Source organism: Tenrec ecaudatus, chromosome 1, assembly GCF_050624435.1.
Source record: "Tenrec ecaudatus isolate mTenEca1 chromosome 1, mTenEca1.hap1, whole genome shotgun sequence".
In the NCBI taxonomy this organism is placed as follows: domain Eukaryota; kingdom Metazoa; phylum Chordata; class Mammalia; order Afrosoricida; family Tenrecidae; genus Tenrec; species Tenrec ecaudatus.
Genome location: NC_134530.1, coordinates 197,214,741 through 197,236,230, shown reverse-complemented (window position 1 = coordinate 197,236,230; position 21,490 = coordinate 197,214,741). Strand labels below are relative to the sequence as shown.

The following is a 21,490-nucleotide window of genomic DNA, read 5'->3' as shown; positions in this document are numbered from 1 at the left end:
GCTTGATCAAGGGTAATGTAACCAAGTGGAATTACTGAAACCCTGGTGGGGACTGAGCATGATAGTGGGACAAGAGGAAAGTCAAAGGAAATAGAGGAAAGAGCAAAGGGCATTTATAGAGGTATAGATAAACACATGTACATATGCAAATATATGGAAATAGATGTGCACATATTTATAGGTTTAGTATTAAGGTAGCAGAAGGGCATTGGGCCTCCACTCAAGTACTCCCTCAATGCAAGAATACTTTCTTCTATTAAATTGGCATTCTATGATGCTCACCCTCCCAACACAACCGCTGAAGACAAAGTGGGTGAATAAGCAAATTTGGTGAAGAAAGCTGATGGTGCCCAGCTATCAAAAGGTATAGTGTCTGGGGCCATAAAGGCTTGAAGGTAAACAAGCAGCCATCTAGCTCAGAAGCAACAAAGCCCACATGGAAGAAGCACACCAGCCTGTGCGATCATGAGGTGTCGAAGAGATCAGGTATAAGGCATCATCAGAACAAAAAATATCTTTCCGTAGTGAATGAGGTAGGGAGTGCAGAGTGGAGACCCAAAGCCCATTTGTCGGCCACTGGAGATCCCCTTGCAGAGGGGTCTAGGGGAGGAGACGAGCTAATCATGGTACTATGTAGCACCGATGAAAAAATACAACTTTCTGCCCGGCTATCAAAAGAGATAGTGTCTGGGGTCTTAAAGGCTTGAAGGTGAACAAGCGGCCATCTAGCTCAGAAGCAAATAAGCCCACATGGAAGAAGCACACCGGCCAGTGCGATCACAAGGTGCCAAGGTACCAGGTATAAGGCATCATGCAAAAAAAAAAGATATTAGTGTGTGTATGTATGTGTATATGTATATATGTATATATATACCATATTAAATGAAGGGGGAAGTGCAGAGTGGAGACCCAAGGCCCAAGTGTCGGCCAATGGAGATCCCCTCATAGAGGGGTTTAGGAGAGGAGATGGGTTAATTAGGGTGCGAGGTAGTACCGATGAGGAACACAGCTTTCCGCCAGATCCTGGATGCTTCCTCCCCCCAACTACCATGATCCGAATTCTATCTTGCAGGGCTGGATAGGACAGAGGCTGTACACTGGTACATATGAGGGCTGGAGGTACAGGGAATCCAGGGTGGATGATACCTTCAGGACCAAGGGTGTGAGGGACGATGCTGGGAGAGTGGAGGGTGAGTGGGTTGGAAAGGGGGAACTGATTACAAGGATCCACATGTGATCTCTTCCCTGGGAGAGGGACAGCAGAGAAGGGGGGAAGGGAGACTCCGGATAGGGCAAGATATGACAAAATAACGAGGTATAAATTACCAAGGGCACATGAGGGAGGGGGGAAAGGGGAGGGAGGGGAAAAAAAAAGAGGACCTGATGCAAGGGGCTTAAGTGGAGAGCAAATGCCTTGAGAATGATTGGGGCAGGGAATGTATGGATGTGCTTTATACAATTGATGTATGTATATGTATGGATTGTGATAAGAGTTGTATGAGTCCCTAATAAAATGTAAAAAAAGAAAAGAGAAAAAAAAAAGAAAAAATACAACTTTCCTCTAGTTCCTAAATGCTTCCCCCCACCCACCCACTATCATGACCTGAATTCTACCTTGCAAGTCTGGCTAGACCAGAGGATGTACACTGGTACAGATAGGAACTGGAAACACAGGGAATCCAGGGCGGATGATCCCTTCAGGACCAGCAAGGTGAGTGGCGATACTGGGAGGGTAGAGGGAGAGTGAGTTGGAAAGAGGGAACAAATCATAAGGTTCTACATGTGACCTCCTCCCTGGGGGACAGACAACAGAAAAGGGGGTGAAGGGAGCTGTCAGACAGGACAAGATATGACAAAAATAATAATATATAAATTATCAAGAGCTCATGAGGGAGGGGGTGATCGGGGAGGGAGGGGAAAAATGAGGACCTGATGTCAGGGGCTTAAGTGGAGAGCAAATGTTTTGAGAATGATGAGGGCAATGAATGTACAAATGTGCTTCACACAATTGATGTATGTATGGATTGTGATAAGATTTGTATGAGCCCCTAATAAAACGATTTTTTAAAAAGCTTGAAGATGAACAGATCTCAAGGCCAATACCAGCCCTGTGATTTACTAGCTGTGTGTCCTTTGATACATTTATCTGCATTTCTTAATTAGAAAAACAAACAAATAACCACACACACCAAAGGGCTTCTCAAAGTGTGTGGAGCAATGGAATGGAAAGACTAGAAATCTTTATCAGAGCAGATAGCTTCATCTTGCTCCTGCTGGGAGGTTGGTGGTTTTGAACCATCGACCTTGCTGTTAGATGACCAAAGCCTAACCCACAGTTCTACCAAGGCCCCTTTCCTCCATCATAGAGATGAGGAAACTGAGACTCGAGAGTCCAAGCAGACTGGGCTGAGAAGCACCTTAGTAGAGAGGATTTCCATCATGGTCTGCTGTCTTCAATGACAAGTTGGCTGTAGAAATCCTGAACTTGGGGTCTAAGTTTAATTTCCTCAGTGAATTCTCAATCCTCAAGTCAGTCAGAAGATACCTTTTTACTTTGAAATAATAACCTGACCTGGGAACTCGTCTATTCCATTTCAAGTGCAGAAGAGCATGTCTTACCCAAAATAGTATCATCATAGTTCATAGTTCAATAGTATCATATCTTACCAAAAATAGTATCATTCCATGTGCAGCAAAGTAAGCCTTTATGACACCCAAGTGGTCACAGATTTTGAATTTCATGTCAATTTGTCATAAATATAACAACTAGATCTATTTTCAAGGGGCTCTGGTGGGAATGTGGGTGAGACATAGGGCTGCTAACCAGTAGGCAGGCTGTTAAGGTCCACCAGATGCTCTGTGGGATTAAAAAGAGGCTGACTGCCCCTGTAAAGACTACAGTATCAGAAACTTTATAGAAGGTGGCCGTGGGTTTACACTGGTTTTCCTGTAGTGCCTGTGTGGGTTCAGCAACCTAAGAGAATTCTATTTTAATTCTTGTAAGCACATATTTAAAGCCCGAGGAGCCTCTGTGGTCACTACAAAAGAACACCGTGCTTGTCTAGTAAAGTAAAGTGGCAGAAAATAACAAGAAGAACCCTTAACGAGGTCAAATAGTCGAAACCAGGGACCCAGAGCACAGATCCCAACACACCACACCAGGCAAGGTTACCATGAGTGAGAACCAACTTCGCAGCAATGAGCAACAGGCTTGGTTCACAAGGGTTGAAACCATGGTGGGTGGGTGGGGTGTGTGGGGTGTGTGTATCTGTGTGTGTTTTTCCCATGGCACCTAAGTTCCTGAGGTCTGTACCACATCAATGATACTGAACACACTATTTTAATTTTATTTGATTCTTTTGCTAATCTAAGATGACGACAAGGAATTGACAAGATTTGAATTGCTATTTAACCCTTGTCTTTAAAGGCAGGCACATACATTTTTAAGAGTCCTTTAGAGAATCGAACTCTCTGGACCCCATGACAGTGAATTTGGTATGGCTTTGGTTCGTTCCTTTTCAGTGTGAATTCCTTTAGGCTCTCTTCCTGAGTCTGCAGAGGGGTGTGGATGATCCTTACACCTGCAGGGGAAGTGCTTCCAGGGACCCAAACTTAAAACAGGACGTTATTCTTCATTCTGTTTTAGAAACCCAGTTGTTGGCAATCCCCAAGAGTAGTCCATGATTTATGAATTAGGACAGATAGGTTGTATGCCTATCAGACACTTGAAAACCCCAACTTTTCAAAGTTTGGAACATGGAATAAATCAGCGCCATTCACAGATCTGAGAATGTCTCTTATCAACTTCAGACGGCTTGAAAGGGCATTAATGAGACTAGAATCTCATTGTGGCTGTTAGCGACTGTTGCACAGGTGCCAACTCACGGTAGCTCTGCGTACAACAGAAGGAAACACTGCCTGAGCCACACCATCCGCACGACGGCCAGCATGCTCAGCTCCACTGATGCCTTCGACCCAGGGAGCTCGTCTTCCAGCACAATATTGAACAACGTTCTGCTGGATCTATGTCTTCAGTGGCTAATTTTTGGTAGTAGATTGCCTCTTTTTCATCCTTCTTGGTCTGGAAGCCCTGTTGAAATCTACCCACCTTCTATTTTAAAAAATACCTGTAGCATAGCTTCCAGTATGATAGGGACACTCAAGCCACGCAATGGGAGAAATACAGACTGGCGGTGGTTAGGAGAAGGCACTCTGCTGTTTGAGTACCCACTAGATGTGACGCATTGAGTTACGCATTGTATACATATTACCTCAAAATTTCACAACCGCCCAGTGCCTTACCCACCAGAGCCCCTTATAAGATTGTGGGAAACAGAAGGATTTCTCCCAAGTTGTCTCCCCCAAAATATACACCTAACTTAGCTGCTTGCGAATGACTATACACTTGGAGGTCATCAGGAATAGATCAGGGGTCATTCTCCCTACGAGCTATCAGCCATCTAGACCAAGCAGACACCACTGTTTATCCCACAACCAGTAGGGCCCGCTCCCTTCTGATAAGGATAGTAGTTGTCTGTTTCCTTGTAGGAGACACTAGAGAGGTTAAACCCAACCAAGGATGACCAAGGTTAGGCTGCCATCATGAACCTAGGGTCCGCATTTCGTCACATGTATACCCCTAGTCCCTCCCATTCCTATGGGCACACCCCTATAACTCATCCCCTTCCTGTCACGCTTATGCCTATCATACATCCCCTTCCTACGATGTGTATGCCTATTGTACATCCCCTTCCTGTGACGTGTGGTTACCTGTAATAATGTCCCCCTAATGAGATATAACCCTTAGTTAGCAATAAAGTTGGGGCTCTCCTGTTCTCCCCCCAAGGCTCTCTCCTGCTCTCGTGGCTAGGCTCCCCTCAGGAGGATCTCCAAGCGGGGCTGAGGTGAGCATGCTACCATGAATTGTGTCTGACTCCATCATTCCAATCCCTCCTCTACCTCTCATGTCTCTATGACTTTACTATAATCTTTACTTGTGGTCGCTGTACAATTGCGCCCACTGGGCCTGTGATGGTGTGTTGGGGACCCTCCTCTCCCCACATAAGATAAGTGTACTTGTTAAATTTATGACAAATTGACAAACTTCCAAATCTGTGACCACTTGTGTGTCATCGATGCTTAATTTGCTGCACATGGAATGTCAGCATTTTTGTAAGACACATTCTTCTGCGTTTAACATGGAATAGACAACAAGTTTCCAGGCCAGGTGATTATTTCAACATTGAAAGTATCCTCTGCTTGACTGGAAGATTGAGACCTCACTGAAAAAAATTAAACATAGGCCCCTAGTTCAGGAGACAGCAGACCATGATAGAAATCCTCTTTGCTCCTAAGGTGCTGCCCAACCTTGTCTGGTTGGACAATTGAGTCTCTCAGTTTCTTCATCTCTACAATGGTCTGAAAGGAGCCTTCATGGAGCTGTGGGTTAGGCATTAGTCTGTTCTCTGAAAGGTTGATGGTTCAAAACCACCAGCCACGATGCAGGAAATAAGAGAGGAAGAGGTCATCTGCTCCCATAAAGATTCACCATCTTGAAACCCCTATAGAGGGTCTCCATGAGTAGCAACGACCGTGATGGCAGTGGGCTGGTTTTGTCCCAGTTAGGATGGGTGATGGAAGCAGGGGCATGTGACTACATACAGGCTGCCAGGGACTAAGGGTGGATTCAGCGATTGCTCTCATTGTCCTTGCTCCTCCCCCCTCCCCCCCTCTGCTTTTAATGGTTACACGGCTCAGCCCCATGGGGACCTTTTCTATGAGACTCGAAGAAGGCACAATAAATGAATGCATGTTGGAAAAGCATAAAGTCCCAGATGTTGGAAAATAAGATCCATGAGGTTATTCCCTTTCTGTTGTCGTCTTGCTTGTTTGAGATGAACCTGTTTGTCACTAAAGACTCCAAGTCCATTTCAATTGGGCTTTTCTTCCTTTTTCAAGCCACTTCGACCACCATCCACGCTGGAGAGAGCAGACTAGTGCCTCACTAATGCCTCTTCAGGTTGAGGGATAAGGAATCTGGAGAATTTGTTTGTTTGTTTGTTTGTTTGTTTGTCAAAGAAGCAGACTATATGTTGACTCAGCCCATCTCAAGAAATGAAATCAACAACATCCTATTAAACCCTCCCTATAGGTGGTTCGTCTTCCTCATCCCATCCCTCCCTCCTCAACAACACACCCCTCCCCACTCCCTGTCTAGCCCATGAGCTTCTTCCTCTACACCTATATTATCTGCCAGCGTAGCTCATTTTCTCCCTCCTCCTAGTGAGGGAGCAGGAGATAACTGTTCTCCATTAGAAGACCTTGATCACAATTTGAGTTCTTGCCATCATGTGCTGGTAGACTTTGGGCTATTCATTAACTTTTCTAAGTCTTATTCCCCCACTGTGCAAAAACAAAACACCTGCCAAGTGGAGGAAGTTAATGGAGAGCAGATACTAAACTATTGAAAATGTTTAAGCTCTGCTGGAGCTATGAAATACAGTCCTAGACCACAGAGAGAGAGAGAGAGAAAGACAGAGAGAGAGAGAGAGAAAGACAGAGAGAGAGAGAGAGAGTATGTGTGTGTGTGTGTGAGTGTGTGTGTGTGTGTGTGTGTGTGTGTGTGTGTATACAAGGTCTGCTTTCCAGGAGATGGGAGACCCTAGCCTCTGTCCTAATAAGAAAAACAACGACATCAACTCATGGGCTGGTCCACCACGTGGACCAAACACAGCTTGTCCTCAGGGTAGCCAGCATGCTCACCCTCTCACAGCTGTGGAAACTGGAGCAGGAGGAGGTGGGGCAGTCTGCTCCACCTGACTCCTGGGTGGTTGGTACTGTCGAGACTGAAGCCCAGGCTCTCTCTTTTCCCCACGCCTTCTACACAGTGATCTTTGGCATGAACACATCTGGGCCCCCGGTGCTGGCTCTGCCTTGGCCAAGCCTCTGCTACTTCATTCGTAAAGCAGAAATAATAATAATAAAATAGCACCCTCCTCACAAAGGTGCAGGCAAAGATTAAATGAAGTGCTGACCGGTTACCGTCCAGAGGAGTGCCTGACACAGGACAAGGGCGAAAGATGTGTGGTTGTTGTGTGAGATGTCAGTTCCCATCAAGTACATGGTTCTACTGGACCATTCCCACCAAGTAGGAGCCCTAGATCTTATGTAAACGAAAGGGCGGCCCGTTGTTGCTGGACAAGCAGTGGATTGCACTGTGATAAAGGAGAGGCGATGGTGAATCTTCTACTATCGTCTCTGTTAGACAGTAGGCTCCTTGTCTACCCGAGACTAATAACCTTGTCCTCAGGCCAAGCTTTCCAGCTGAGCCAATTACATTCCTAATTATGTTCCCACTGATCACTCTACTGCGATGACCCAACTCCAGTGACTCACAACGAAGCCGCGTGACCTAAGGGGATATGGGCTCTTCAAAGCAGTTAAGTGCCCATTAAAATGAAATAACTTCTTTTCCAAAAACATTATATTTCTTTATAAAGTTCCTTGATTCATGGGGGGAAATGTTACGTCCAGATTCTCAATGCTGTTAATCTGCCACAAGGCTGAGCAAATAGGACTCCAACCACGCTGTAACAGAGAAACTAAGTGGATCAGGGAGCGTCTGCTGTACATGGTCTACACCATGCTCGGCCAGCAGCTCATGGTTGGACCCACACTTGCAGAGACTTCCAGCAGCTGTTATGAGTTGGATTCACAGAGCTACACTGAGTCATTGCTGTGCAATTAGACGATAGTCTTCAGATGGATTAATATTCTTATAGTATCCTATCGATAGTTCATAACGAAGAGAAACAGGTAATGCCAAGAAAGAGAATAGATTTAAAAAAGCACTCTAAAAAAAAAAGCCATCCCAACAACCCTTCTTTATTGATAGAACTCTACCTCTCTCTCTGATTATATTTACTAGCTCCTCTTTGCTCCTGCCCATGAAGAATACAGTAGTGTGCATACCCAAGTTCTATCGACGATTGTGTGGCAATAGCTCCGTATGCATCAAAATCAAACCAGATCTAGTCCTCCGATGAACCAGTCACTCATGAGGTGCTGCCCCATCTTTCACTTTGTTGGATTTATCATCCAATGGAAGATTCTAATTCACCTGGTCTTTTCTACCACACTGTATTGGTGATCCTTGGCATGGCACCAAGAAGCAGAACTTTCACATTCTCCCCCCCTCCCCCCAGTCAGCTCAAAGGGATGGTGATGGATAGAAAGAACTATCACCGACAGAGCACAAGCTCCCTCTGCCCGAGTCAAAGACTCCCCAGAAAAGTAATAATGTCACATTTTAAAAAACAGGAGTCAAGCCAGGGTGCCCTAAAGTCCCCAGCTGGTGCCACACCTTGCCCTTCAGTGGGGCAGACGCCCACCAGAAGCAAACATGAGCAAGTTTACGGTCATGGTGAAAGTGCTACATTTTAAAAAGACCAGTATCTAAGCGTCAGACTCCCATATAGTCTATGAATTACGTATCTTCCTCTTTGGCGACTGGGCGTCTCTTTCTGTCTCCTTCCTTCTCACCCTCTCACCGCCCCCGACACCCCTTTTTAGCTACCTTTGGAGTTACAATTGCAGGGCAAGCAGCGGTCCCGTTCTCTCTGTCGGTAGAAGCCTTCCTTGCACCTCTCGCAGTGCACGCCGTCCGTGTTGTCCTGGCATTTGAGGCAGCGGAATCCATCTCCCGTCTGTCTGTAAAGTTCATCATCAAAGATGCATTGCCGGGACTTCCCGCTGCATTCACAGACTAGGGAGGTGGACGAAAAGATGGCATCAGGAAAAAATCACTCCGGAGCAATGTTCCCCGGTGTCTTATTATTCATAATATAAATTAGACATGATTATGACATATTAATTTAAGCGAATGGACCGAAACGAGCCACAGAGGGAAGGTAGCAGACAGGAGAGCGCTGCTCCGTCTAAAGGAAGTTGCCACCAAGCAGTGCTGGGGAGGTGTTGCCTGGGGGAAGGTGAGTCAGGCTTGAGTCCTTAAGAGAAACCAAAACGTCTACTCATCTGCTTTTATGTGAAAGTTCCTGACTTACAGATTGGAAAGGGAGTCGCTTTTAAAAGCACTGTGTCATCAAGCAAAACAAGTACATGGACTGAAGAAGACCTGAGGTCAGCCCCTGGCACAACTATCTAGCCAACGAGGGTGTCACCTGTTCAAACGCTATAGCATCTGTCCCTCCAGTGATGGTCAAGGTGGGGAAGATCAGATGACTATCTGGCCAGGTATCTTCTTCCTTCTCAGTGGGCTGGGGTACCCAAAGAAAACCTTCTTTGCATATGAAGCCTGCCCCTTCCAAATGTCTAGGAAAGACCTCGCTGCTGATGATCCAAAGATGGACTGAGAGAGTGGCCTGGAGGACATCTCCATGCCAGACTTACACACACCACGAGGCAACAGGGAACTGAACTTCGTGGAGGGACTAGACAAGAAATGTGTCTGTCAGATTGAGAAGAGAAAGGTGATGGGCCCCAGGTTAAAATGAGGGGTGAAATCCCAGTTTGGTTAGTTTCCTGGGAAAATCACTTCCACTCTCTGGATCTTCTTGCTCTTCTATAAATGTGCACCACGGTACTTGCCTTCCCAGACAGGACACGGATTCCACTGAAACAAGACTAGCGAGTGCTTTTCGATGTGCGATTTCATTCCTCACTCTCGTGCAATAGGCCTTGCCTCAGATGAGACAACTCTTCTCATACGAGTTTAGCACCTTTCCTCGATTAGAGTGTTGGGATTTGAACCTCCATCTTCTGATCCCAAAGCCCACTTCCACGTGGTCTGTGCCTAGTACCATGACGTATTCAGCGTGCTCACCATAAATAAAGTCAACAAACATGCCAAGATGTACTGTCCTGTGCTGGGCTCTGTGTCCAACCCTGAAGACACAGAGATGTAAATTCTATCTGTTTAGTGTTCAAATGGCTTCCTTCAAATGCCTCCAAAAACTCACTCGCTGGCTACTTTGGGTCTTTTCGAATCTTGGGCAAGTGAACTAATAGCTATAACTTAATGGTTTCTAGCACTTTACATTCAGCAGCTCAGTTAGTTCTCACAGTAAGATGGGTTTAATTATCACCATTTATCAAGAAATTGATGCCGGTAGAAAGTGGGTATTTTGCCTAAAGACATGGATCTTATAGCAAAGTGTGGAGAAGAAACCAAATGGTGCCCAGTTATCAGAAAGAAAACTTCTGGGGTCTGAAAGGCTTGTCTTCAAGCAAGCAGCCATCTAAGTGAGGCGGCAATGAAGTCCACATGGAAGAAGCACACCAGCCTGTGTGATCTAAGGAGTGTAAATAGTAAAATCTAAATTCAAAGGAGGGAGCAGTATCACAGCTTAAATGATCAACATCTGGTTTGCAGAAGGCTATGCATGATGGTGGAAGGCCAAGTTTGCTGGGGTCCCACACGGATTAATCCTCTGGTGAATCAATCCCCTCTGACCAGAGTCGAGGGCTGTGAACAGCCATGCTATCAGACAGCGCACACAATTAATGCAGAAGTAGTAAGGTTAAAATGCAATACCTTATCATTTGATCTCCCTATTGACCTAGTGGTTTTGCCTTGGGACACACACCTACTCTCTTCGTTCATTTCCTTATTCATTAGCCATTTATTTCGCATATTGTTCTCCATGGCACTTTGTCAGTCAACCCTCTGAATGTGTGAAAATAGCAGTATGTTCTCTCTCAGGTAAAACCGGAGCCCTCCCTCCCCTGGCCTTTCAACTATGTCTCATGACATCATCTTAGATGCCTCTTGATTACTCTCTTGAAAACAGACACTAAAAACTCTGGTCTGAAAGGAACCAGAATTCCCTAGACTACATTACAATTTAAGAGTGATAGGAACCCGCATTGTATATAAACTTCCACGAAGAAAGCCCAACATCTCATTAAATGTAAAGTATGTCAAGCTGATCATCAACTCAAACCAAAGCCCCGGGGCTTTCCCACGGAAGTGGTGCCAAGTTAAATCTTTCCCAGCTAATACTGGTATGGTTTGGGGGTTTGGGACCTCAAGCAGATGTGCCGCACAGCTGTCATGGGCTGTAAAATTTCTACTGGGTGCATTGTTATGCACGTACAAGAGCTAACTTCACCAGCAGACACCCTTGAGAGGTTGCTCAGTGGAATCACACGATGCATGGCTGTTGGGGAACAATCTCAGAACGTGAGTAATTGCTTTCCCTGTGTCCTCATCCAGGTCACACTTTGTGTTCGTTCACTCCACCAGGACCACTTGTGATATACTTATTGGGAACACTAGCTACAGAAAGAGACCAACCACCTAGTTCTCATCTTTTTATAGCACCTCTCTTCCCACCTGTCCTTTCGCCTTGATGCTCCACTCTGAAAGAGCCGGTGGTGTTTCCCTGCTAATTCAGCCTGCAGGGGGCGCTGCACGGTGCTTCCAGGAAGGGAGGTCTTGTGCCAGCATCACACCCTGGTACGTGTTCAACAGATTACAGGCCTATTGCCAACTGCCCTCCTCTCTCTCAAATGGATCTTCTTAAAGCCACCAACGATGCTACAACGAGGCTGTAGAGGCCTCATTTTGGGGTGTCTATGGTCTGGCATTTCTGCCTGTGTTAAGACACTTTTCCTAGCCTTGCCCATGAAGTTCAAAGTCACCGAGCCATGCTTCACTCAGACACAGCCATACCGCCCTTAGCTCAGCACTGAGTCAGTCATACTCTGGGAATGAAGGGCGAGAGCTTGCTCTTCTTCCACGTAATACTTCGTCTCATTATTGATGTATTTGTGACACGTTGCTGTTAGTAGGTACGGTTGAGTCTATTCCATCTCAGAGAGACCCCATGTGCCGTAGACCAAGACACGGCAGGAACCCTGGCCATCCAATCAGCATCGTTGCAGCCACTGGGTCGGGCCATCTCATGAAGGCCTTCCTCTTTGGCACTGCCCCTCCCCTTTACTGAGCTTGTGGCCCTGAAGACATCTCCAGAGTACCTGAGACAAAGTCTCACTATCCTGGCTTCTAAGGAGCATGCTGCCAGTCCTTCTTCCAAGACAGAACTCTTCTTGTTTCTCTGGCAGTCCATGGTATTTTCAATAGTCTTCACCAGCACCATTGCTCAAACGCACCGATTTTGGCCTTCCTTATTCAGTGCCCACTTTCCCGTGCATAGGAGGCGATGGAAAATGCCCTGGCTTGGGCCAAGTGCACCTGAGTCCTCAAGATCACAGCCCGGTTTGTCAACACTGCAGAGGGCTTGTGCAGCGCATTTACCTAGAGAGACACTCGGTCTCGCTCAGACCACTCTCCCAACTTAGAATAATCTCCCCAAACCAATCAGTATTCTCATTACTGGGGAGAGGGAGAAGAGACCCTTATTTTACACGCTCTAGAATATTCTTGTACCTGGGCCTAGTGCCACTTCTGCCTTGTCTTTAATTCTCTCGTTAATTTTTGCACAATTACTACCCCGGGCACCCTGTGGCCAAAGGACACTGTGAGGCCAGACGCAGGTGGTGACCAAGTCACCAGGGGTGGAGGGAGAAGTAGCACTTCGTGTCCTAGCCAGTGGCAGTCCCCCAGGAAGGGTGCCTACAACAACCAACGCTGCCCCCGAGGGCCTTCGAAGGAGACAACAATCTAGCTTTTTGTGTGAAATCTACCGGTATTTAAATATTAAAGACAATGTGTTTGTGTCTGTGTCTAAGGGAAACCTTTGCACCCGACTCTGCCCTTGTCTTGGCAGAAAACACACCCCGTCTTTAAATAAAGGGAAGGGGAGCCCTCGTACGTGCACAGCTCTTGGCCCTTCGTGGGCTCCCCGTGCTTTTGACGTCCACTAGCAGCTCCTCGGGGACAGAGACGGGACTTTCTACTGCCACCAACAGTTACGGGGTCTGCCACGAGCCAGCACTGGCTCGATGGCAGTGACGAATGAATGAGTGATCTCGTGAGCTTCAGGAAGCCCTGAAGCGTCTCTGCCATTGAAATGGCGACATGTGTCCCTACCTGTCTGGACATGCCTTAAAATAAAAACTCAAAGGTCTAGTAGTCATGTCCATCCATTATTCGATAGAACACTTTTCTCCATAGAAGCCCAACCCAGAAAACAGCTTTCCTTGGTAAATTATATTACAATACTTCATTTGGATCAGTGTAAACCTACACAGTATATTATAAAACATGAAAGGTTTAAAACTGTTTTTACTATTTGTTGTGCTTTCCTTCTTCCACATTTATCTTTGTTCAATTTCTAAATCTAGATATTTTTGTCTTTTACGATCTATTTGCTGTTCTCCCAAAGTTGAGCCCACTGCACATTTTATAAATATGTCGTCTGTTTCCATTCAGGCCATCGACACAGCACACCACTGGACGTCTCCGAGCCACCTGTCACTCGTGTATAAACAGGCTTTTCATTCTTCAGTTTATTCGACGCCTATATATTGAGATCTACTATTTGCTAGAATCCATTCTAGGCGCTTAGAGAGACAGCAGTGGACAAACCCCTCATGGGGTTGACATGTGAAGAACAAGGAAAGAAAATACAGAAAATACACGTGGAATGTGAAGATCGTGGTATTTTAAAAGGAGACATAAATATGAGGGGAACTTCGGCAAGTTCATGGGAAATTTCCATTGTCTTTTAATTTTATTTTTCCATGAACTTTGCATCAGAGTTGACTCAAGGGCAGGAAGTTTGGTTTGGTTTCATAAGCCAGTAAGAAGGAAAAGGGCCGGGGCAGGGAGGAAGGAGATGAGGCATATGAGAAGGGAGGCTGGGTTATTGTTTCATGTATATATTTTTGCAACTTGTTCGTGCATAATCTTTGTCCATTTATCAAGAAGGCCTGCTGTTTTTCTTATCAGGTGTCATGAATATTTTATATCACAAATATATGAAACCATTGGCCTGCCATTTTGTTACACAGTTTCTTCCACTTCTCCTGACAAGCCCTCCTTTTCTTAAACTCCCCCCACTGGTACATTTGTGTTTTATTGATTCTGAGTCCTTTTCCCTTTCCGCCACTGATTGTCGATCAAAGGTACCTGTACAGTACTGTTAGTGGTTACGTGTTGGGCAAGGTGAGCAGTTCAGAACCACCAGCAGCTCCATGGGGGAAAGGCATGGCTTTCTCCTCCTATAAAGAGTCGCAGTCTCCGAAACCCACAGGGGCAGTCCTACCCTGTCCTGTAAGGTCCCTCTGAGTCAGAATCGACTCGGCGGCAGTGGGTTTGGTTTGGGGACCTAACTGAGGACCGTGCTGGGGGACTTGGAGTAGTGATCTGTAACAGGCTGGGAGACTGGGAGGCAGCACAATTTCAAAAAGAGGGTATTATTACCAATGCTTTATTTTTCAAATAAAGGCATGCCATGGGTTCAGAACGAGATCTTCACCGTGAAGAAGGAGTACAACCCTGAAAAGGACGTTTCTCCAAAGGGAATCCGTTTAGCGTGATCAACCACTGATCACCTCGTCACCGACAGGTGTGACCTGGGGACCTGGCAGGAAGACGTCATCGCATCAGAAAGTACGGAAACAAAGCAGCCCAGGCCCATGAAGGGACCCGAACCCCTTATAAAATGGAAACCACGTGCCGGCTGCTTGCTCCTGAGCATCCCCAACCGCTGGTCTCTGGCGGGAGATGGCCAAGGCTTTCTTATACTGTGCCTCTGGGTGGATTTGAACCTCTAACCTTTTCGCTAGTTGGTCACATTTACCATCTATGCCACCCAGGGACTCCAAAGCCTTAACAGGCCCTACAAATCAACTCCACCCGGGTTTCTACCCCCTTTTCACTGACCTCTATATACAAGAACGCTAGCTGTGAGACACACACACCCCCGCCCCCCACTACCATGTGGCTATTCATGTGTACCTGACACCTTCTAAACCAGAGGCGCCTCTTCAGGGCTCATCTGATCCTGTCTTTGTCCCCTTGTTCCATCTCCCGAAATCCCTGACCCTGTCGGGCAGGCTTCTCTCTACAGCAAAAGGAATGAGGTCTCTCAAGCTGACAGCGAGCCCTACAGAACCGCCTCTAACACCTAGCCACCTCAGTCGAGGAAACCGTGGGCGGTGTGTCTGACTACCTGCACTCTGCCTCTCCACCCCTGAAGTATTTAATAGACTACCAACTACAGAGCACAGCGCTGCTGCTGACCTTCAAGGTGCTGCTTAGAAAAGACCACCAGGCAGCCAGGCTGGTCTGCCCCCGACCACCCACAAGCCCCAGATCAAAGGAGCCAGCAGCCCTCTTTCAACAGCGGAGCAGGGTGTGCGAAATCCCTGCCGTCTCGCTCCATTCACAACTCTCCCACCCCTCTGAAAGCGCTCCACTCCGGCTAGTTGGGACAGGAAGCTGTGGGTGGGGTGGGGGTGAACGGCTGTCTCAAAGCTGTATCCTTAGGCGGCTGGAAGACACCTGAAAAGATGTCCTAGGGTTGACTTGGGGGAAGGCCTTGGGCTAACCCCCATCAATGATCACAGCCCATCCGGATCTCAGTCCACAGGCCCCACAGGAAGATTGCCCTTTCGAGACAAGCGCTTTCCCATAATTTTAACAGTTTGGCTTTACTACCATCATTTCTGTGCGGGCAGATCCCCTTTCCACTGTTCTGAACCTTAAAACCGTGCCCTAGTTTTCACCAAGGTGCCTAATTGCCATCGCCTACCATCGACGGGCTCGCCGTGCTGCTCAGTGCGCCAGCAGTACCAACAGAAACAAAACGAAAAATCCAGGTTCCTCTCAAAACCCTGCAGACCTCTCCCGGATGACCTCATTCCTCCCAAAGATGGTGGGATGTACCTCCCTGCCTGTCACCTGGCGCAATCCTAGTTTCCAGACTTTCCGCACACAGCAGCCTGAATGATCCTTGCAAGAAACAGAAATCAGAGTGTGGACCTGCAGGCCGCTAAGCTCCAACAGCTTCTCCCTTTCCTGACCGACTGCCCACAGGGTTTCAGCCCACCTCAGAGCGCTAGTCGCCCTCTCTCCTGGGCCAGCCTGGGCGTGTCGTGGGCAGTGGTGGGATGCTTGCTTTTCAAGGCGGGAGACTGGTTTGATTCCTGACCAGTGTACTTCAGGCACTGCCACCACCTGCCTGTCAGTGGACGCTCAACACTGAACGGGTTTCAGCAGCGCTTCCAGGTTAAGGAAGTCCAGGAAGAAAAGACTGGTGATCTCCTTCCCCTAAAACCCCCAAGCACTAGCTAATAAAAAAATCTATGGATCTGTGGTCCGGTCCCCAACCAATCATGGGGGTGACACAGGGGCAGGCAGTGTTTACTTCCCTTGTACATTGAATCACAAGTCAGGTATGAGTTGACAGCAGCTAAAGTTTTATGTCACCAAATTCTTGTGACACCATTATTTGGGTCCAAGAAAACCCCATACTTACTGCCATTGAGTTGATTTCAATTCATACTGACCCCATAGGACTGAGTCAAACTGCCCCTGTGGGTTTTCAAAGCTATGTCTCTATGGGAGCACAGCGCCTCATCTTTCTCCCTTGGAGTAGCTGGTAGACAGATCTGTTGACCTGGTGGCCAGCAGCTCAATGCATGGACCACTACGCCACCAGGGCTCATGACTGATGTTCTCAGTAGCATTTCTCACTGTTTATCTCCACAGTACCTTCATGCAGTGCTGGGCCTGGATCGATGGAAACCTGGGCAGAGGTAAGAATGAAGAAAGGAAGGTAGGAGGATGAGTTGGGCAATCTGGATCCTAATACACCTCAAACAAAAATCTAAAATCCAGAAGTCCAGAAGTCCGCTTCGAACCTTCCCCAACACAATCCACAGAACGTTTTATTGTCTGCACACACGACTTTCAATGCAAACGACAACAAAACCCAAAAGAACAACTGACGTTTCAAGGTGAGAACCAGAGAGTAAGAGGACCGTCTTCTCGATCAGGAGTGTCTGGGACTGTTTTCAGGTCGCTGCTCATCCAGGAGCAGCCATTTCTGCCCAGGACGCCTGCCCATCTGGGGGCCTGGCGCTGGCTGGAGCCTTCTCTTACCACCCCCAAGGGCAGCAAGCCCAGGCTATGGTGGGAGGCGGGGCAAGGGACCGAGGCCGGCTCAAGACCATGAGATCAGTCTGCGATGATCAGGCAGCCTTGGCGGGTCGTGTACTTGGCTGGTGTGTGGAAGTAGCTCAGAAGCTAGGAATTTGAGCATCGTGTTTGGGCCTGACCGGTTGTGCTGACTGTGATTACGTACAGCTCTGCTGCTCTGGCTGCCAGGTCAGCTGCTTCGGGCGCTCTCGATAATTCTGTGAAACAGCAGAACGTGTGTACCATATAGAGCTGTCTCTCCTGTCCAGGGGCCCAAGAATAACCCTTTAGAAGTGACCCTCAATTCCCTTCCTTTTCAGACCTCTTTTCCATCAATTTCACTTAAAGTTTAAGTTATAACTTTTCTATTTCTGCTGAATCTTAAAATTCTAATTTTTTCATGAAAAATTCTAATTTTTTCATGGAAAGGGCTGTGTATGTGTGTGTGTGGGGGGGGGGTGAATTGGGGTTCAATAATTCCAAGCCACCTCACTTCTTTTCCTCTCAATCTTAGCCTATCTTTGGGGTTCTCCTTCTTTTCTTGTGAGTTACAGGACTGGTCTTTGTAAAAGGATAGTCCTTATATGGTCGCCTCCAGGAAGCCAGCCTTGCAATAGGAAGCTCACAGGCAAACCAATACCAGACTCTGGAGAAGGTGACTGATATCGAGACCAGTACGTTTCTTTCAAGAAAACATGTGTATCCACACACATGCAAACTGGCCGGGAAGGAATTATTTTTCAGTTTAAAATAATTACTGAAAGTGCCTTTTAAGTAGCAATCTAACCAAATACAGGTTTTGTTTTGCTGTAGATCATTTTACAAATACTTGTATTGCACATTATTCATATCTAAATCAAGACGCAAACTGTCATCTAGCAGTTTAGTATCAAAGGCCTTGGCAGTTATCTTCTTGTTTGAGAAACTCAATCTTTAGATATGAAATACTCCATACGAATTTCCATTATATTACATTTGCATGTGATAATGGAATGTTCTAAGCTTTTCCTTTTCCACATTTAATATGTTTCTCAGTTTGGGCAAATACTTGATAACAAACTCTGAACATTTCCATCATGGAAAGCAGTCTTGAGTTTTAAAGTGAATGTGTGAACACTTTCAAATCTGTCACAATATGTCTTCAAATTAGAGTAAGAAAACTGAGATGACACAACCCTCTAGGAGAATCTTTTAACAAACCCTGTCTCTTCCCTACACTTCCCAGAGCCAGATTTTAAATCAGTGCAGCCAGATTCCCTGGAACCATATCTGGCCTGATTTGCTTGGTTCCTAGAAATTGAAGCACCTGGGCCATCTAAGGAAGAGGAAAGGCAATGTGGAGAGAGACGGAGGAGTGCAGGTCTTTAATCATATGGGCAATGTTGAATGATGGAATACAGACAGATCTTTTATCGAAAGTCATCAAGAAAGAATAAAACTCAGGCCATTAACTGTCTGCCCCTCTTTTTTGGACCGGTCATTTCTCTTTTAAAGGCCAAATCTAGGGCATTGGGTCTCCACCCAAGTACTCCCTCAATGCAAGAACACTTTGTTCTTAACAGCCTGGCATTCTGAGACGCTTGCCTTCCCAACATGATTGCTGAAGTCAAAATGGGTGCATAAGCAAATGTGGTGAAGTAAGCTGATGGTGCCCGGCTATTAAAAGATATAGCATCTGGGGTCTTAAAGACTTGAGGCTAAACAAGTGGCCATCTAGCCAGGAAGTAACAAACTCACATGGAAGAAGCACACCCGCCTTTGTGATCATGAGGTATTGACAGGATAAGGTATCAGGCATCAGAAGACCCCAAACAAACAAATATACTGATGCAAATGATGGGGGTCGGAGTGGAGACCCAAATCCCATCTGTAGATAATTGGACATTCCCTCCCAGAAGAGTCACAGGGAAAGAATGAGACAGCCAGGGTGCAGCACAGCACTGACAGAGCACACAGCATTCCTCTAGTTCTTTCTGAGAAGAACAGACACTACACTTGATCTTAGCCAGAAGACCGAGAAGCGATCCCTCTAATTCTTTCATGCTTCCTCCCCACTATCATGCCCCAGTTCTACCTTACAAATCCGGCTGGACCAGAGCATGTACACTGGTACAGATAAGAGCTGGAAACACAGGGAATCCAGGACAGATAAATCCCTCAGGAATAGCAATGGGAGTATTGATACCATGAGGGTAGGGGGAAGGTGGGGGGAGAAGGGGGAGAAACAGAGGACTACAAAATGCACAATCCCTGCCCCCCCTCCACAGGGGAATGAACAACAATAATGTGGATGATGGGAGACAGCAGTCAGTACTAGATATGAAAATAATAACATAATTTATCAGGGGTCCATGAGGGTAGGAAAAAAAAAGGAGCTGATACCAAGGGCTCAAACAGAAAGAAAATATTTTGAAAATAATGAAGGCAACATATGTACAAAGGTGTTTGATATAATTTATGTATGGATTGTTATAAGAGCCCCCAATAAAGTGATTTATTTCTAATAAAAGCAAAGGCCGCATCTATTATCACTAAGAGCTCAGTCCATTGTATTATAACCTGCACTTGGAAATGGTACTGTGGAGATGGCCCATAGCCTGCTGTTGTTTTCAGTGCCATCGGGTCAGTTCTGCCCCACAGTGACCCGATGCACCACAGACCGACCCAGTGCCTGGTCCTGTGCCAGTCTCATAATTGTTCCTAGGCTTGGGCCCTTTGCTGCAGCCAGTGTCTCAGCCCATCTTGTTGAGGGTCTTCCCCCTTTTTTGCTGCCCCTCTACTTTACCAAGCATGATGTCCTTCTCCTGAGACTGGTCTCTCCTGATACCACGTCCAAAAAATATAAGACGAAGCCTTGCCTTCCTTGCCTCTAAGGAGCACTCTGGCCAAACTTCTTCCAGAACAGATCTGTGTGTCCTTTTAGCAGTTCGTGGTACTTTCAATGTTCTTCACTGGCACAATTCAAATGCATCGGTTCTTCTACGGTCTTCCTTAGTCAATGTCCAACTTTCACAAGCATGTGAGAAAACGGAAAATACCATGGCTTGGGTCAGATGTACCCTAGTTCTCAAAGTAACATCCTTGCCTCTCAATACTCTAAAGAGGACTCGTGCAGATTAGCCAATGCGATGCATTGCTTGATCTCTTGACTGCTGATTCCATGAGCATTGGTTGTGGAGACCCTTAGCCTAGTGAGGATCATGCCAGGAGACCAGGCCTGAGGATGTCTTCTCCCAGCACCCCTGTGGGGGATCCCAGGGGAGAAGGGAAGAAGGCCCCAATAAACAGGGCGCTTGGGGATGCCAATCTTCGAATGGCAAGGAAGTTGAAGGTGAAAAAGGAAGGTGAGGCCTCCATCGGAATGTGGTCAAGGGTGAAAGGAAACCTGGGGACACAAGCGCTGAAGCGTTCCCCTCCCTGACTCCTTCAAAGACTCTGCCACGGCTGGCCGGCTGGCTGGCCACAATACATAGACTTGTGCTTATGGTAAGGATTCTTTATGAATGTACAAGCTTACTTCATCCCGTGGCTCTTTCCGTTACTATGTCACACTGATACTGCATTCTTACAGATCGAATGTAGCAATTCTATCAGGAGCCACGTTTTCAACAGCATGTCCTCAATTGTCTCAAATATTTGAAACTTTTTCTTCAAGCTATTGCATACTTAATAGGCTATAGCATAGGTCAAATGACTTTTATAGACACTGAGCATCCCCCCACCAAAAAAAATAATCACATGGCTCCCTTTATTGTGATGCTCATTGGATCCAAGTGGTCTGGAAACAGAGTCACAGTATCACCGAGCTTTGCCTATCATCACCCACTCACACTGTGCCCAGCACCCTTCTGATCACCTAAAGAAGAGATTTCTGTACTACAAAAATATCATCTACAAGGAGAACTGGTGATGTAGTGGTTACACATCGGGTTGTTAACCACAAAGTCAGCAGTTTGAATCCACTGACTGCTCCACAGGAGAAAGACTTGGCTTTCTACTCTATCCTATCAGGCCGCCATGTATTGGAATTGACTTGGTGGCAGTGAGTTTGGGTTTGTTTGTTGTGTTTTGCTTTTCCTGAAGACATAATTGTAAAGAAAAGCAGCTCCATTCAGGTAGGACATTGAGCGTTATTCAAGGAATAAGGTGTTCTTTGATCATCTCTGACATGGCCTAGGAAACAGCCTCATCAGGCCTTGTGAGATTCAGGTGGCATCAAGAAAGGCCTAAGTGCAGGACACTAGAGGTGACCCTACAGCAGGGCTCCTCAAACTACGGCCCATGGGCCACATGCAGCCCACTGAGGACATTTATTTGGCCTGCGGGTTTTTTTTTGCCCCATTTGTTTTTTTATTTCAAAATAAGATATGTGCAGTGTGCATAGGAATTTGTTCATAGTTTTTTTTTAATAAACTATAGTCC

The 21,490-nt window shown here is 46.5% G+C and overlaps 1 protein-coding gene and 1 pseudogene across 1 annotated transcript in view; both read right to left on the bottom strand.

Annotated features, from left to right (window-relative positions):
- LAMC2 (laminin subunit gamma 2) overlaps window positions 1-21,490 on the bottom strand; it is an 83,840-nt gene that overhangs the window by 44,544 nt on the left and 17,806 nt on the right. The window contains exon 3 of the mRNA XM_075528198.1: window positions 8,576-8,764. Coding sequence (XP_075384313.1) covers window positions 8,576-8,764 — 189 coding nt within the window. The remainder of the gene's footprint in view (window positions 1-8,575; window positions 8,765-21,490) is intronic.
- LOC142438084 (U2 spliceosomal RNA) lies at window positions 18,943-19,093 on the bottom strand (annotated as a pseudogene).